General features: G+C 33.9%; 1 protein-coding gene across 3 annotated transcripts in view; it reads left to right on the top strand.

Moving 5' to 3' along the window:
• The window catches only part of LOC131672697 (cyclin-dependent kinase 14), a 571347-nt gene that overhangs the window by 532489 nt on the left and 21103 nt on the right, over positions 1-17755 (top strand). For 2 of the 3 annotated variants that reach the window (XM_058950093.1, XM_058950100.1), the window contains one exon: positions 5209-5753. In XM_058950093.1, the coding sequence (XP_058806076.1) occupies positions 5209-5753 (545 nt within the window). Of the gene's footprint in view, positions 1-5208; positions 5754-7578; positions 7715-17755 lie in introns of those variants that run through there. The other variant, XM_058950109.1, reaches the window with a different exon arrangement.

Genomic DNA, 17755 nt, shown 5'->3' with positions numbered 1-17755 from the left:
TATCTTTTTCTTTCACCGAGATATGATAATTTGAATTTAGCGTCTCGCCAACTTATGCACTTCAGTCGTATGTAGATAATTATAATTGGCAACCCTGTTTTTATCACCTAAATTACCGTATGGGCTGCTTCAAAAAAATACGTGTCTAATATTTTTCGATACTCTAATCGTATGCAAAGTTTGAAGAAAATCGGTGACGGACACCTCCCTGCCTTCCCTTGTAAGACGTGTATGAATGACGTATTACCATAGTAGTAGTAAAATATACGTCCCGCCCGTTCCAGGGCACAATATAAATATCGAGGACGTATTCATATGTCCTACCCGTACTTATTGTTGTTTACTTTGGACGTATTTATACATCCCGCTCGGTTAACAGGTTAATTCTTTCAGGACTTGCTCCTTTAGTCGTATCTGAGAGACGTTGATTTTCATCTTCGTCCAGACGGTCTGTGTCTGACTCACTGTCATGTTCTAGATTGGTTTCCATTAATTTTTGCGAATCTTCTTCTAACTTCGCCTCTACTAACCGCGTTATTCTATTCGACATTACCTCATCAGAATCATTTATTCAATCATATGGGTCAAGGTTCCATAGTGTCTCTTGTAGCTCTCTCGGGGGCTCGTCCCCATCTGAGAAATGAGGAGGCATTTCTATAGTACGGTTGTCCCGCGCAAGACCCATGTCATCGCAATAGTATGATTCATTATCCAAACTTTTATGTCTTCGCAAACTAGGTTCGAATTTTTCCGCTAATTTCCACACTTCGTTTGCCGATAAATTAGTCCTTTGTGCTGGTGCTCGTTCTTCGCATCTTTTAGTAGAACTTTCGTTTTCTGCTAACTCATCATCTTCTCCAGAGTTCTCGCTGGTTTGAAGTCCACTATCTTCTAACTCTATTCGTTCAGTAAATTCCGATTTATCGATCTAAATTCCATCACTTGAGTTGTCTCCTTCCGTTTCGGTTTCTTTCTTTAGCCCACTACGTCGCGGGTCTTCTATTGGAGCTCTGTCATCTGTACTGTCTTGGACGTTTTTTGGGTCTTTATCCTCCATTCATGTTGAGAATAATAAGGATCGCCGAGAGGAACTTGTCCGTTTCATGCCAATCTCGCTATCAGAATCAGTAACACTGGCACTAATGCTTTCCCTCTCTAGTCAATCTAAAATGTCCTATACTCGTTTGTGTTGACCACTCGGCTTATATTGTCCAAAAAACTGTGATATTCGTATCACTTATAAATAATTCAAACTCTCGTATCTAGTTACGCTAATGAGTAAGAATTCGTACCTAATAAATCTACTCTACTTGTCAAATAAATTGAAAAATCAAATATAAGGTGATACTAATAAATTGAAAAATTAAATATATGCGAATATGGCTAAGGTTTTAAGGAAAGTCAAACTATGCCTTAGTTTCTAATGGTGCGAATTGTCCCATAAGCAGAGCTAAAGTCTTCTTGGAATTGGATATAATTTGGCCCGATTTTCTTATAGCGCGAGATGTTCTATAAGTTGAGCTCGAATTATAGGAAAGGAAAAGTCTTGCTCATGTAATCACAATAAGAGAAAGAACTTAGGTATTAGCCAAGTTTATTCAGTCTCATGCGCTCACTTTGCAAGGCTAGAAGTGAATACCAGCCTGTGCAATAGTAGGCGTATTTATACACAAATTTTCCCGCCTATTTTCGCAGGAGCGTTTTCTTCGAGAAGTTTTCGAATATTCGAGAAACATTCGCGAATTTTAAGAAATGAGTTTTCTTAATTTACAAGTAAATAAACATTAATAATGATCTTTTAACACATGAAACTTTAAAGAATTCGTTATTTGTTGATTTAGTGTAATTTACAATATTTACAATAGAAAATTATTAAATTTTTACATAACCTTATAGTTTATCAATTTTAGAAGTATTTTTTAAAAAGAAATATTCAAATTAGTTAACAACATTTGAATTATAACAAATTTTCATATTTGTAACGGTTTTTTCTATAATCTTATAACGCAATTATTAGATTAATTATCTAAGATTTATAAATTATAAAGTTGTCATTATTAAGTATAAAATCAACGCTTTCGTTCTATATATAACTTATTGTTTAAAAAAATTATTAATTGCTTATTTATTAATAACAGTTATTATTAAGCTGCTATTAATGAAACCAATTCTTACTCATATTCTTCATTTTGAATATGGACTATTTACATTTTTCTAATAATTCATATTTTTAGCGTATTAAATAAATTAACTTTGCATATTAAAATCCATTATTATTTAATAATTAAACGCAATTCGTATTACTATATTCTAAATCTACGTACTAACATCTATATAAGAAATACTTTGTTGTATCAAAATTATATCTAATTAACATATTTTTCTCGAATAATAATAATCATTATATCTATATCTATTACTCTGTGACGTCACGGTCCTTATTTGGTTATAAAATTAGACTCTTGTACTAAGACAATCGAATGATCGGTGGAGTGGCGCCGTTTAATGTGCTGATTTTTGTAAACAGATACATGCGTTTGACGGGTTACGGTGATTCAGTGACATAATAAACTAGCTCATAATAGGACCGTTACAAGGTGGCAATTCGTGTGAGGTAAATTTGCCCCGTATGTAGGCCTTTTTAACAGTAGAGCGACCTTAGACTCGGGCGGCAGTCAGGCTTTCGGGCACCCCGGCCCGTTCGCGCGTCAATAATGAAATCCCTATTAATTATAATCCGGCACTCGAAATCGCGATTGTAAAATATTTAATCGGACGTTTAGCATAATTTTCGCTTGTTTATTAAAGAAAAGAAAAATGTAATAATGTTTTCTTTAATATCACGGGGAAACATATGGATACACTTATAGACGTTTATATTTATAATATTTATTCTAGTCGGTTTCACAACATAAATAAGTTAAGCAAAATAGAGAGAGATAGATAGACGCGTAATTTTCACCTCGCGTTGTCTATTATGTTTTTTTATTACATAAAAAGTGGTACTCACTTGGTTTTAATATTGTAAATATAAATTGGTCCGAAATATTGTTTGCTTCGTTATGTGAGCAATCACTTTTTTTGTATCTGGTCAGATTAACTAGTCCAATATATTTTTTTATCCAATAATATGACAACACACAATAAAATGATAATTCCTATAATTTTCGTTTACACAAAATTATTAAAACGAATGTACTCGACACTTCTAATACTTAATTATAACTTAAACTCTTATATTCTCAAACTCTAATATAGATTCAATTTTAGTAGGAAAAATGCAGCCTTCTTAATTTAGCGCTCACTCCTAACTGAGGAATGAATATGCTCGTTTTCACCGTTTGGTTATATATCTTTTTTTCTCTCTCATTCCTCACACTCCATCTCTCTCTAGTGCATACATTTTAATTGTTTCGTATTACTTAGACTATGACGCTGAGTGCAACATGCTGTCGTAGCATACCTCAGTAGCTGTGCTCAGCGTCTCCCATTCGCTCCCGCCAAGACGCGCACTCGAGTGGGACTCCCGAAAGCGAGAATCTAATCAAGCATACGGTTGTACAAAAAAAGAAAATGGTCCGTCACGTAACACTAAGATATTAGATTATGAAAAGAATTATAAGAAACGCAGAATATCTGAAATGTTGCACATCGGTTAACATAAAAATACTTTAAATAGAAAAGTGGATATACAATATCTTAGTCATATTTATAAGCTTTTATTAAGATTGATGTGGAAGGGATGATAGATAAAGAATATATTTTGTATGTGTTGAAATACTTGATTTCTTACTGTATTGGAACGTGATTGACTACGAGCTATTCGGTTTAGCTTATAATAATTTGACTACGTGAGAAATCAGGTACACACATATATATATATATATATATATAATTATATGCAATTAAAATTACATTTGCAACTTTACTGTTAATAATCTGTTGTTTTTCTGTTAATAAAGCCTGAAGAGGTCAGCAAATGTGCTAACAAAACGTTGCTGAATATAATTAAAATTAAGTGAATTTCCAACTCTCACTATTCCCCTTCTTTCCATTATTACAAATTTTATCATTTAAGAAAACTATAAGGGAATCAAGACAGTATGTTACGTATTAATAATAATTATTACTACAAAGCTGATGTAACAGACTAAGAAAATAAACAAATAAGAATTTGCAATTTAAATGTACATTAATGTATTTCCTCTCTACTTTTCTTCTTTTTCGCTCCAATCTTTTCAGCGTTCGCTATCCAACAACCCTCGCTTCGCTCAGATCGTAAATATTGGCGGAGGCTGAAAGGCTCTTCGTTTTTCAATAAAAATTCATAGGTATGTAAAAACCGCTGTTGCAACGAACCAAATCGAGAAGGCGGTGCATACGTAAATGAATAGAAGGCTAGGCCGTATCTCTTGCGTTTTGGATAATTATATCGATGGGACACGAATTTTCGATCGGGTAGAAAGAAAAATAATATACATCACTCTTGACGAATGCCGAAGGTCCTTTTCGGCGAATAGTCCCCCTCGGCTTCGTCTCGAGGGGTAATATCTACGTCGGGAGGGAACTTCGAATTTCGTCCCTCGTAAAATCATGTTAGCATTGCATACTATCTGTGAGACGAAGTAGGTTACTGATAAAGATGGCCAAAAGTGTACTCTATAGATATACAATATGTAGAAATAAATCACTAGGTCATTAGACGCTTGATTCTTCGCGTTTATATGCTATTTTAGCGTTTTTTTCTGTTTTTGACACATATTTTTGAAAAATAGTCTATGTGAAATATTTTAAAAAATTGGGCATAGTTTTTGTGAATGAATGAATATGATTGAAGCTGACAACGTCATCGCTTTCCCCGTTAAATTTATTTAAAAATATATAGAGCTAAATAACAATTTATTTTTAAGACTTAGAATCTAGTTGACCTTTTTAATAATTCTTATTGTGCAAAATTGTATTATGGATTGTACTTCAATTGTTCTTTGTGTATTTTGTAAAATATAAGGCTGACCGTGAACAAAAAAGTTTTGGATTAGAACTATAAATTCTAACAATGATTTATCTTCTTTCAATATGGATAAAAATGCGAGAGTATTATTCAGTTTTAACTGTATTATAATATGATTAATTCAAAAGTCTGTAATACTGATAAAATTCGTTTAGTTTTTAATAAATTGAATATTATATATTACTTTTTCATTATAGGAGAGTTCTGCATCGTGACGTTAAGCCTCAAAATTTGTTGATCAGTGAAATTGGAGAGCTGAAACTAGCTGATTTTGGGTTGGCTAGAGCAAAGTCTGTTCCATCACATACTTACTCGCATGAAGTGGTCACACTTTGGTATAGACCACCAGATGTTCTTCTGGGATCTACTGAATATTCAACTTCTTTGGATATGTGGGGTGTTGGTTGTATATTTGTAGAAATGTTAACAGGAGTACCAACATTTCCTGGTGTACGTTGTACATATGATCAACTTGATAAAATTTTTAAAATTCTGGGTACACCTACAGAAGAAACATGGCCCACAGTCACACATTTACCAGGTTATAAACCAAATCGATTTGTTTTTTATCCTTCGAAAAAGCTTGGTTTATCATTTCCTAGATTATATGATATCGCTGAAGTTGATAATATGGCATCTTCTTTGCTTCAATTAAATCCGGATGAAAGAATTGGAGCTGAAGATGCATTACATCATCCCTATTTTTCATCATTACCAAGGAAACTTTATGAATTACCAGATGGTAAGATAAATTCATATAAATACCTCAGATTTATAATTTTTATTTATATATTAATAATAATAATAATATTTTTATTCCCGTAATAGTATACATTATTGAATATTGACTTTACCAGCTTCATATAATACTTCTTTTTTACATTTTTTAAAATTTACATATATTTACATATATTTGCACATATATCCTGTTTTTTTTTCGGAGTTTCTATTTTCTTCTTTTTTATTTTTGCTTGTCCTGTTCTCCCTTCAATTGTCTCTTGTGCTTATCCATCAGTCTCTCGAATGCTCTCTCGTATTTACATGTTCCTGTATTTATTTTGCCTTTCAGAAGTCTTCCTAGTTTTCTTATTAGCTCTCTCCTGTACTGTTTTTCTCCATTTGTCTTCTTCTTTGCTTCATTCCTTCTTTATGCTATTTATTGCTCTTTCGCATATCCACATGTGTTGAAGATCTTTCAGTCTCTTCTCCGCGGGCTATGCAGAACTTGTTCTTGAATTCTTTTTCTCCCTACTGTTCCTAAATTACCGCATCTTATTCTAGCCTATTTTTCTTTCATCGTTCCATAACTTTCTTTCTCTCCCCAGTACTGTTCCCTTTCTAAGTTTTCCTTCTATTCTCTGTAATGTCTGCAGAATCCTGAACTGTCAATCTTGTTCCATCTTATCTGTATTGCTTGTTCCGCTTATATCATCAGTATTCTTTCTATTATTTCCTGTAGTTTTTCCCTGTTCATCCCTTCGTTGAACAATTCTCTCGAGCATTGTACTTCCTGCTATTTCCGCCATTCTCTTTTTTTCCTCTCCCCATTTCATTGAGATATTGTTCTTCAATCCCCTTATTTTTTCTTTTAGACATATCTGTGATAGTCTATACTCTTCCATTTCTAAAATCTCGCCTGTATACCTTGGCACTCTTTTCATTGTTTCTGTATGTAAGCTTTCTATTCCTGCCTCCATTTTCTGTATGTAGTCTGGTGTGTTCTTGTTTAACCCCATTGTCATCTTCGCTTGCATCCTCTCCATCTCCATATCTCCACTTCGTATAAGCATCCCGCCTTTCCTATAGCATTCAGTAACAGCATTATTCTATCCAGTGTGTTTAATTGGACTCTCTTCATTATGCCCTATACACTATTGATTATCTTTTGTGCTTTCTGAAGCATGTTTCTGATGTGCGTTCCGTATCTTTCTTTGCTGAGAGCCAGAATCCTAGATTTTTGTACTTATTTACTATAATTAGCTTCTTCTTTTCATGGAACCATTTCTCTCTTCTCGTAAGTCTACCTGCTCTTCTGACCACCATTATTTTTGTCTTTTTGACATTTAGTTCTATTTTATTCTTTTCGTTGTATTTTTCCAAACTTCTTAGCATTTCATGCAACCCTTCTGCCGTATCCGCTATCATGATTATGTCGTTGACAAATACCAATTCATATGTCTTGTGGCTCTGTATTACCGTGCTTCCTTCCTTTATTTTCTCTTACGTCTCGTCAATGTCATTCAAGAATATGTTGAAGAATGTTGGGCTTAGAGGGCATTTTTGTTTTACTCCTTTCCTTGTTTTGAAGCTCTCCGATATTCCTTTTCCCATTATCACTTCGCATGTTGTTTCCATATATATTTCCTATATTATCCTTAATATTCTATCTTTCACCCCCTCTTTTTCCAACTTCTTCAACAATATTTCACTGTTTAACGTGATGAGAACATATATGGATCAAACACAAATAACAAAATCTACAACTTAAAAAATTCCACTCGCTACTGAGCAGATAATCTAAAATGTTAATTGTAAATAAACTATTAATATATAAGAGCATATTTAAGGCAGTTCCATATATGGTATTCAACTCTGGGATACAACAACAAAATAAATTATAGATATCATTGAAAGATTCCCAAATAAAGCCTTAAGATTTATCATAAATACATCATGGTTTGTTACAAATGAAATAATCGGAAAGGACGTCATGATTTGGACTGTTAAATAAGATACAGAAATTACTTGTAAAAGTACATTATACGATTAACGAAACATCCTAATTGCTTAGCGAAGAAATTAATTCAAACAATACCAAGAATATCAAGATTTAAGAAATATAAATTCGCATGTATACATGTATAATATAGCTCTGTAAAATAAAAGTATTGGTACAGATCAATGATGAAGTATCTTTATTTAATATAGTTTTTGTAATGAAAAAAAAGTATTGTTATTATGTCATTTAATTATTGTTGACATATAGATTGTTAATTAAATTAGGAATACAAAAAATTCACTAATTTCTGCTGTGTAACCTACGATGTTTCCGATCTATCGGGCATAGCTTCGTACAGCTATTGCACGCCTGCAATAAACTGGATATTTCTTTCTTCCTCTCATTATATAATATATATATGTCAATGGCCGAAATCACCGTTAGATTTTGGCACCCAATCGTTCTGATGCTGGTGCGCAGCAGATTTTTGGTGAGAGAGAAATCGCGACATAGTTAGCTTTTATGTAATTGAATGCAAGAGTGTCTATGGTATAAAATAATAAGAAGAGCGCGGGTGTTATGCGTATGAGGTATATTGTATATTGTTCCCTTGCGCGTGATTACAGAGATCACGTGGCGAAATTATGCATATATTAAGCCTTGAAAAATTCCAATGTTTAAAATTTTGCCGGTCTCTCTCCTTCGAGGCAGCATTTACAGTAGCATGCATATTACCAACTTCGTCGATTTTCATTCGTTGACTAACCAGCTAATTTATGCCGCGTGCATATGATTTTGTTTATAGTTATACATATCAGGTATCTTTTTTATGTTAGACACGCTCCAGTTCTAAGTATTACATCTCTTTTCATTTTTTTCCTTTAATTAATTCAAGCATATCGGGCTCGAGATACATCGAAATGAACATTAGCTGATCTCACAATATCTAAATAAAATATAAATAAGAATTTGTCTTTATAGATAAAATCGCTATCGAATACAGATGTATTCAGTGCACTACTACAACTTGAATTAAAACAAGATGATACTTTGTGCGAGTACGGTGATTGATTGTTTCGAAGGTTAAACTGCGACTATTCGGTGGAAGATTTTGTAGCGATAGAAAAGCAAGACGAAAAAATGGCCATTATAAGATGCGACAACCTTAGTTGTTTATTCTTCGGATCGAAAACATTACTTGAAGAGATTCATGCGAATTTAAGAACTACCCTCAAGACCCTTTATTTCACAGAAGGATCAAAAGTGAATGGCACTAGCCATTTTGAAAGTTAACGTGCGAGCTCGCTCACATTAATATATCTACTACATAAGGTGCGAATACGACGCGTGATGATGTGAACCATGTTTATTCGCGCGAGCCATTTGCGGTACCGAATGTCAACGTAGATATATACAGATTTCCAGAAAATCAACCAGTTCTTGTATTAGGAAACACACGGAATCTTGCGACAACCATAAATTTTACGACTTCTACGACAACAATAACTAGTGTAAACCATTCTTCAATACCAAGTAGTATAATAGATGACACTCATAGTGTACGCGTACTACTGCCATATGGCAGTAAATATTTCGCGTCGTATGCAATCGCATGCGAATTAAAAAGAGGTTAGAAAATAGAATTGCAAGCTGATGCATCATAAAAGCAATTAATGCTCAATTCGAAGAACACGCCGAACACTTGCCAGATTATCGCAACGATTAACGCAGATCCACTTAAAATCTTCTAACTCTCAAGCGGACTGATCCTTGGACTAATCCGGTCGAAGGGCCCGTCTCTTGATAGCAGAATAATTCCAAAACCATCATCAAATCAGAAAATCTTGAATCTTGAAATTCAATCTTGAATCTTCAATTATTTCTTTACCAGAAAAACTATCTTCTAGACAAGCGGGCTGTTCTTCTAGAAATCAACCAGAGGGCCTGTCTCTTGTAAGTTGACATTTTTCTTGCATATCACCAGTAATATCATCATTATGATTTTTCTAAAACTTGTCAAAACTTTGACAAACATCTTTGAACAAGAGGGGGGAATGACGCGTCGTTTTATCGTAGATTTTCTTCGTATGAAGGGATGAATTTCTGATGTTTCGTCTTGCAAAGTGGTGTATATTGTTGAGTTTAATCATTAGTTTTTATATGTAGGTGTTAATATCCATGGGTTAATATCCATTGTCGCGTGAAGAACCACGCATTAAATCTAACGGCAATCGCAAATCATTACCAGTTAACATCTCAGCTGGACTAACTGCTGTTGTCGAATGTGTCGAGGATCTGTAAGTTAAAAAATACAGTGAAACCCAACGATCCCAATCTTTTTGATTTTCTGATACAAATTTAAACAAATAGTCAAGAATCGTCTTACTTTTGTCATTCTACTTGTCCGTTCGACTGTAGGTATAATGGTGTAGTTCTAGTCTTCTGAATTCCTATCAAATGTGCTAATTCCATTAATAACCTAGCGTCCAAATTTCGACCCTGATCTGTGTGAACTTCAAGAGGATCCCCATACCTACACACAATCTCACGAACAAATACTTCTGCAACAGTCTTTGTTCGCATGTTAGAAAGGGGAATGGCTTCAACCCATTTAGGGAAGCAATCTGTTACAACTAAAAGGTATTTATTTCCCAAAGAAGAAATAGGGAAAAAACCTAGAATATCCATTTGAACTCGTTCGAAAGGTAATTCTACATTATAAATTTTCATCTCATTGTGACCCTCATCTGATGGACCTTTCTTCGTAATGCAAATTGAACAAGATCTACATCAATTTTTAACATCTTTTTTACAAAAAGCCCAATAAAATCTTCTTCAAATTCTTTGTAATGTTCTGTTAACACTAAAATGACCACCAGATGGGGAATCATGAGCTTCTTTTAAAATAGTGTTGATATAAGTGTTTGGAACAACTATTTGAAGAACCTTCGATTTGAGATTAGATGAAATCCACTCCCTTTATAGAACATCACTCACGACAACTAATGAATCCCAATGAGCCGAATACACTTTCATGTATTCGTCATTAGAAGAAATATCTTGACACATCAGATTAATTCCTTTCTTCTTACTATCTAAAATGGCTCGGATAACGTTATCTTGACATTGACGATCACGCTGAATAACAAGAGGTTTTCTTGAATGCAATTTTTCTAACACAATCATTTACATATCTAGATTCTACATTGTAACAATATTTACAACGGGAATCATCACAAGGATATCTCGAAAGACCATCTGCATTGTCATGAGAAGCTCCTTTACGATGTAACATTTGAAAATCATACTGATCTAATTTTGTGACCCATCTTGCTAATTGACCATTTACATTCTTGAAAGAAAGAAGCCACACAAGTAGTGATGAAAAAGACTAACAGCTATTGAACTTTAAAGTAGCTGCTCTTAGTCCCATGAAAATCTTCCGCAAGTTATCTAACATCTCATCGAATTATTTAGCCATAACCATAACATCATCTAAATAAATCAAACAGATATCATGGAGAAGATTTCCAAGCACATTTTCCATTAATTGTTCAAAAGTGGCCGGAGCATTACACAAACCAAAAGCCATAACAATGAACTACCTGCCATAGACCATTACCGATAGAAAAAGCGCTTTTCTCTCTATCTTCTGGACGAATCTTAACGTACCAATATCCACTCTTACGATCTAGTGTTGAAAACCAAGATTTACCAGCTAACTTCTCTAAAATTTGATCTATTCTAGGTAATGGATACGAATCTTCGATCGTCCTATCATTTAGTTTTCTAAAATCAACACAAAATCTCTAAGTTTTGTCCGTTTTTGTTTTAAAATTATTGGAGAACACCAATAACTAGAAGATTCTTCAATAACTTTCTGTTCCTGCATTACTTTGATCATTTGATTGATTTCAACTTGTAAATGAAAAGGAAGCGGATGAATAGGTTGTTTAATAGGACGTGAATCATTTAGTTGTATGGAATGTTCTACAAGTGTACATTTTCCGGCAACATTACCATCTTCGTAAATATCTAGAAATTCAGTTCAGAGTCGAGCAAATTTCCCTTTTTGTGTATCATCTAATTATTGAGAATTATTCTCAAAAACTTCTTTCAACAAATCTGGTAATTCCTATTCAAAATCTACAATCTTACTTCATGTCGACTCGTTGACATCGTTAGGAATAGGAGTATGTATAAAAATGTTATATATAGATTCTAAAATGCCAGTTTTATTTAGAAAATCACATTTAAGAATACAATCGTCAGTAACGTCAGCAATGAAAACAATCATCTGGATCAAATGCTGACCTATAAATGTTGACAATCGATCTACATTTAACAAGAACATTTTCACCATTGGGGTAATTTAATGATTTACCATCAAGAGGAATTTTTGAACTATTAGAATCAAGAAATGCTGAGTTGCAGATGGTAACATTTAATCCTAAATCAACTTTTAAAATACAGGGTTGGGTTTATTGTTAATCTGACCATCAAATTCGAAAGATTTTAAATTGTGAAGAGCTCTACGAACACGTGTATCGAAGGAGCTCTAATCTTATATGCCAAATCCGCTCCTCGAGGTTTAATATTATTCAATTTCTCTGTTCTGGACAACGCGAGCAAATATGACCCTTCTTATTGCAACCGTAACATTCGATATCTTTCAACCATTCTCGAGAATCAAATGGTTGATCCTGTTTAGTATTAATTTCATTACCATTTTGTGACTTACTGTCTGAAAGATTTAGTTTTCGAGATTTTATATTTCGTGATGTAGAAACTCTATTCTGTTCTTTAATCCACTTTACTTCTAACGCACGAGCTAAAGCAACTCTCAAACAAGTAATACGTTCTAATTGAAGAACTTCTCTAACCCCCGTGTGAAAAATACCCGCTATAAATTGAGCACAAGCTATCTTATCTCGAATTTCCAACGAGCATTCAAGATAAGCTAATATTGCCAATTTTTCAGTATCAGCAGTCAACGTAGAGAGATCCTCACCTACTCTCTGTCGCCTGTTGAGTGTTTTAACTGCTCCTTGGTCTCTGGAGTGTACCGGTGAATCCATGTTTTATCGATGGTCACGTAACAACACAAGAACTCTTTCGGATTGCGATTAAACAGCTTCAAACACTGCTCTGAACTGGTCACACAGATGCGCTTGTTGTCTGTAGTCAACAAACGCGGTACCCACCTTGCTGGCAGTTTCTTCACGCCTCAAATCTCATGTAGAATATGCCATACGAGTTCTTCTGAGATGCCTACTATTGCATCTATCTCGTGCACCTTTAATGGGCAATCTGACAAAATGATATCGTGTACTTTTGTCACTTTCTCCTCCGTAGTCGCTGTTTTCGGAGCACCTGGACGTGGATCATCTAAAACCGACGTACGACCACGTTGAAACTCGTTATACCAATTTTTAACGGTCGCCGTTGAAGGAGAAGCATCCCCACACACTGCATCCAAGCGTTCTTTAATTTCACTGTGCGATTTCCCTTCCAAAAACAAGAATCGAATCACCGAACGATATTGCACTTTCTCCATTTTTCAAAAATCAACGAACACATTTGCTTTCACACGCGCTCAAAAATAAACTGATCCGGTTGAAATTTCGTCTGCAATCGTGTACAGGAAGACACTGCACTCTAGTGTATTTCTGGCACAATAGCAGCACTATTTGCGGTGAAGCTAGGTACTTGTCAAATGACTCTCGTATTTGATCCTAAATGTTCACCAAAACGAGCTTCAAATTTTTCCAATAATGACTTAAAATCTAAAACCTCTGTATTTTTGAAACTAGTCAACACTTTTTGCTTTATCACGAAAACATGCAGCTAACGCTATCATTTTCTTGTCATCACTCGAACTATTTGCTTTTGCAATTAAATTTAATTGATTTAAGTATTCCGACAAAGGAGTTGTACCGGTATAAACGTCGAGTTTGAGATTATAACCTAACCCTATACTAGTAGAACTATTTGAGTTGGTAATCGGTAATGGTGGAGGCCATTATTATTTTATCACTATATTTAAATTTTTAATTTATTCACTATTTAAATCACTAGTTAACCTGTTCGAGGACGTAGTCGTGTTGTCATGTGTAGATGATGTATGTGTAGTGATATGTGAATCATGACTTATCTGGTTTAATTGTTCTTTTAACTGAGCGAGTTGTTGATGTAGGGCCTGTTGTTCTGTTTGGAGTTCTTCAATCGTTCGGCGACCTTCGATGATGTCCGCATTGCGTGTACGTAACTCAGCTATAAGATCCTTTTCTTTTGAAGTACGAAGTTCTAGGATCTTTTCAAGTTCTCTCCGGTGTTGTCGCTCAGCTTCACGTTCAGCTCGAATGTCGTTCAACTTACGGTGAAAATCATCTAGCTGACTCCTCGTCTCGTTCAGCTCGAGGAGCGCTTCATGAAGTGCAGGCGGTGGAAGAGTCGTTAACGTTGGCAAATGTACGTCATTTTGAGAATGTACTTCGGCAACCACTGTATGCGAAATATCATCGACACTACCTAAAGTGGGAATAGCCGACTCAGAAACGGAAGGGTTAGCTGCACTTGCCTGTTGTTGTTGTCGTTGAACAGAATTTTCTGTAACATCTGTATCAAAAATATCCATTCCGCTTGTACAAGCAGTTCCAACAGCAACAGCAGTGGCAGCTGCTTGCTCCCTCGTTTGCATCTGTAACGGCACTTTTATCGGCGTCCTCTTTGTCTTGTGATTTTTCTGTGCCATTCATGGTTACGGAAAAATAGTTTCGGATGAGCCCCCAAGATGTAACAATCACTCAAACAAAAAATAATAAAGATACAATTATTAGTGTTGAAATATGTGAATTCATATTTGCTGCGTAAAAGATGTATGTGGTAGCGCATGCGCAGAAGCGCACGAGTACACGGCGAGATGTATTTGTACGTATCTTAAAAAGTGAGTTGAGAGAGAGCGGCTGCTCGAGGCGGACCGTGTCTCTGAGTATGTGATCCACGTTGTATATATATTTGCATGACAATATATTTTATTTAAGAAGATACAATCGTTTTTATCCCAGTCATTTTTAACATGGTAGCAGAGCGTGGTTGATTAAAAGTGTGATTGATTAAAAATGAGGTTGATTGAGTGTATGTTGTCAGAAATTTGTTTATAAAGTTGAAAAATAGTGTCGTGAATCGCTAGAAATATTATTCAAGAGTATATAAAATGCGAAAGTGGAAATAAATTATTGAATGATCAAGAAGATGCAAATGGATACGATTTTGAAGCCGTCATGTGGTGCATGGCAGGAGCACATGGAAATTTGAAGCTATACGACTAAATGAGTTGAAAAAAGATAATAAAGTACTCAATGTAATGAAACACCGAGGATATTGATAAGTATACTGAAAATATCAAGGTAAATTGTTTATCGAAGAATGAAGTCGTTTGAAACAATCATAAACAGTTAGAAACAAAAAATAAAGTTGAAGCATTGAAGCTTAATAACACATCAACAAGGATTAATAAATATTTTATTAGATTTAAAAAAGAAAAAAAAAGTGACTGATGTTGAAAGATTACGTTTGAGTATTGAAGTATATGCTACACGTGCATGAACGAGAACGTTGAGTAAAGTTGTGAAAATTTTGTTTGGAAGTTGTAAAATACAGAATGGCTTCTGATACGGATATGAAAATTCCTATTTTTGATGGCAAAGATTACAACCTTTGGAAAAAAAGATTATTACTCTTACTGAAATTTAGAACTTGTGATGAGGTAGTCACACGCGAAAAACAATTGAAAGATACTGATTGGGAAAAGCATGATTGTAAAGCTATGAACTTAATATATTCTAGTATTTCAAATGAACAATTGGAGTTTGTATGTGATGAAAAAACAGCAATTGATATATTGAATAAGTTTGATGAAATGTACCTAAAAAAATCAACTTCTTTACAAATAGTTTTAAGAAATAGACTGGATAAATTAAAACTGAAAGATTTTGAAAATGCTGATAGTTTCTTTAGTGAATTTGAGAAATTAATTAATGAATTGAAAAGTGCTGGAGCAGATATAAAAGAACAAGAAAAATTAGATTATATATTAAAAACTCTACCTGATTCACTTGCATACATTGGAGATTTAGATGATACTTTGCAAGATAAAGATAAAAATTGCAGTTATATAAAAAATAAAATTAAAATGTATGAAATTCAACATAGCCAAGATAACAGTAAAAAGTCAAATTTATTTAAAGTTGAAAAGAAGGACATTGAATGCTTTATTTGCCACAAAAAAGGCATACAAAAAAGGATTGTAAAACTAATGCCTTTCCGAATTTCCGAGCAAATTGGCGAGGAGGTGCTACAACCCGAGGCAGCTGGCGAGGCAACAACTCTCGTGGAAGCTGGCAAAGGGGCAGCCACAATCAAGAAGAAAATTACCAAAACAACAACAACAGAGGTTATACAAACAACAACAATAGAGGCTACGGTAACTACAGAGGCTACAGCAACAACAGAGGATACAACTACAACAACCACCGAGGTTACGGTCAACGAGGAGGCCACCGAGAGTTCAACCAACAACGAAGTTTTCAACAAGAAGGTCAACACGACGCACGCTATAGTTATAATGATAGGTATTACGATAATACACCACAGACGTTTTATTTGCATGCAAGTACTGATGTTAAAAATTTTAATAGTAGAGTAAATTCTATAAATCAGAGTCAAAGTACACAAATTAATTGGATCTTAGATAGTGGTTGTACAGACCACATTATAAACGATGATTCTTATTTCTCAAATTTTAAAAAGTTAGAAAGACCAATTTATGTAACTATTGCAGTCGGTAGAAAAATAAAGTGTGAAAAAGTTGGAAATATTATAACATCATTTTATCAAAAAAGTTTTAGAATAGAAATAATTATGACAAATGTTTTTTATGTAAAAGAATTGGATAGAAATTTAATAAGTCAAGCAAGAATTACAAATAATAAAAATTTTAATATCTTATCACAAGGAAATCGATCTCAAATTTACGATAGAAACAATAATATAATTTGTACTGCGTATAATGATAATGGTCTATATAAAATTTCGTCATATGTTGATAAAAGAAATATTAGCGTAAATAATTCTGGAATAATAAGTCAAAAAGAAAAATTGCATAGAATTCTTGGCCATGTAAATTTTGATTATTTAGAAAAACTTTGCAAATATGAATTAATCGAAGGACTTCCAAAAAACTTAGAAAAAGAATATATGAAATGTGGAATTTGTATCAAAAATAAAATGCATAATTTACGTTTTGAAAACAATTGAACAAGAGCAACAGAAATCCTTCAATTAGTTCATACTGACTTAAATGGCCCACACAGAAATACGGGGTACGAAGGTTCAAAATATTTTCTCACATTTATTGACGACTTTAGCAAATGCACATTGATTTTTCCAATTCAAAGTAAAACTGAAGTATATCAATGTTTTCTTGAGTACATAAATTTAGTAGAAAATTTAACAGGTAAAAAGATTAAAAAATTGAGGTGCGATAATGGAAAAGAATACATAAATAACAATGTTTTTAACTTGATCAGAGATAAAGGTATATATCTTGAGCCTTGTCCACCGTATGTTCATCCAGTAAATGGAACATCGGAGAGATACAATAGAACGGTCATGGACACCGCTAGATGTTTATTATCGGAAGCAAAGTTAAATATTAGATATTGGCTTGAAGCAGTAAAAACTGCAGCGTATTTAAAAAATCGCACAATTGCGAATACACTTCTTAATAAGACACCTTACGAGATATTTTTTGGAAAAAGACCGAGTATGAAGTATTTAAGAATTTTTGGAAGTAAAATCTTTGTAAAAACTCCGGAAGAAAAAAGACATTCAAAATAGGACAGAAAAGCTGATATGGGAATTTTGGTTGGATATGATAACGTAGGTTATAGAGTTTTAATGAATGGTAGAATTATAATTGCTAGACACGTAGAAGTAGTTGAAGATGATGTGAAATGGATAGG

The sequence above is a fragment of the Phymastichus coffea genome, unplaced genomic scaffold (assembly GCF_024137745.1).
Source record: "Phymastichus coffea isolate CEN01 unplaced genomic scaffold, Cenicafe_Pcof_1.1 PCOF00012, whole genome shotgun sequence".
Lineage (NCBI taxonomy): Eukaryota > Metazoa > Arthropoda > Insecta > Hymenoptera > Eulophidae > Phymastichus > Phymastichus coffea.
The sequence above is the reverse complement of the archived record's forward strand: the minus strand, read 5'-3'. Positions and strand labels throughout refer to the sequence as shown.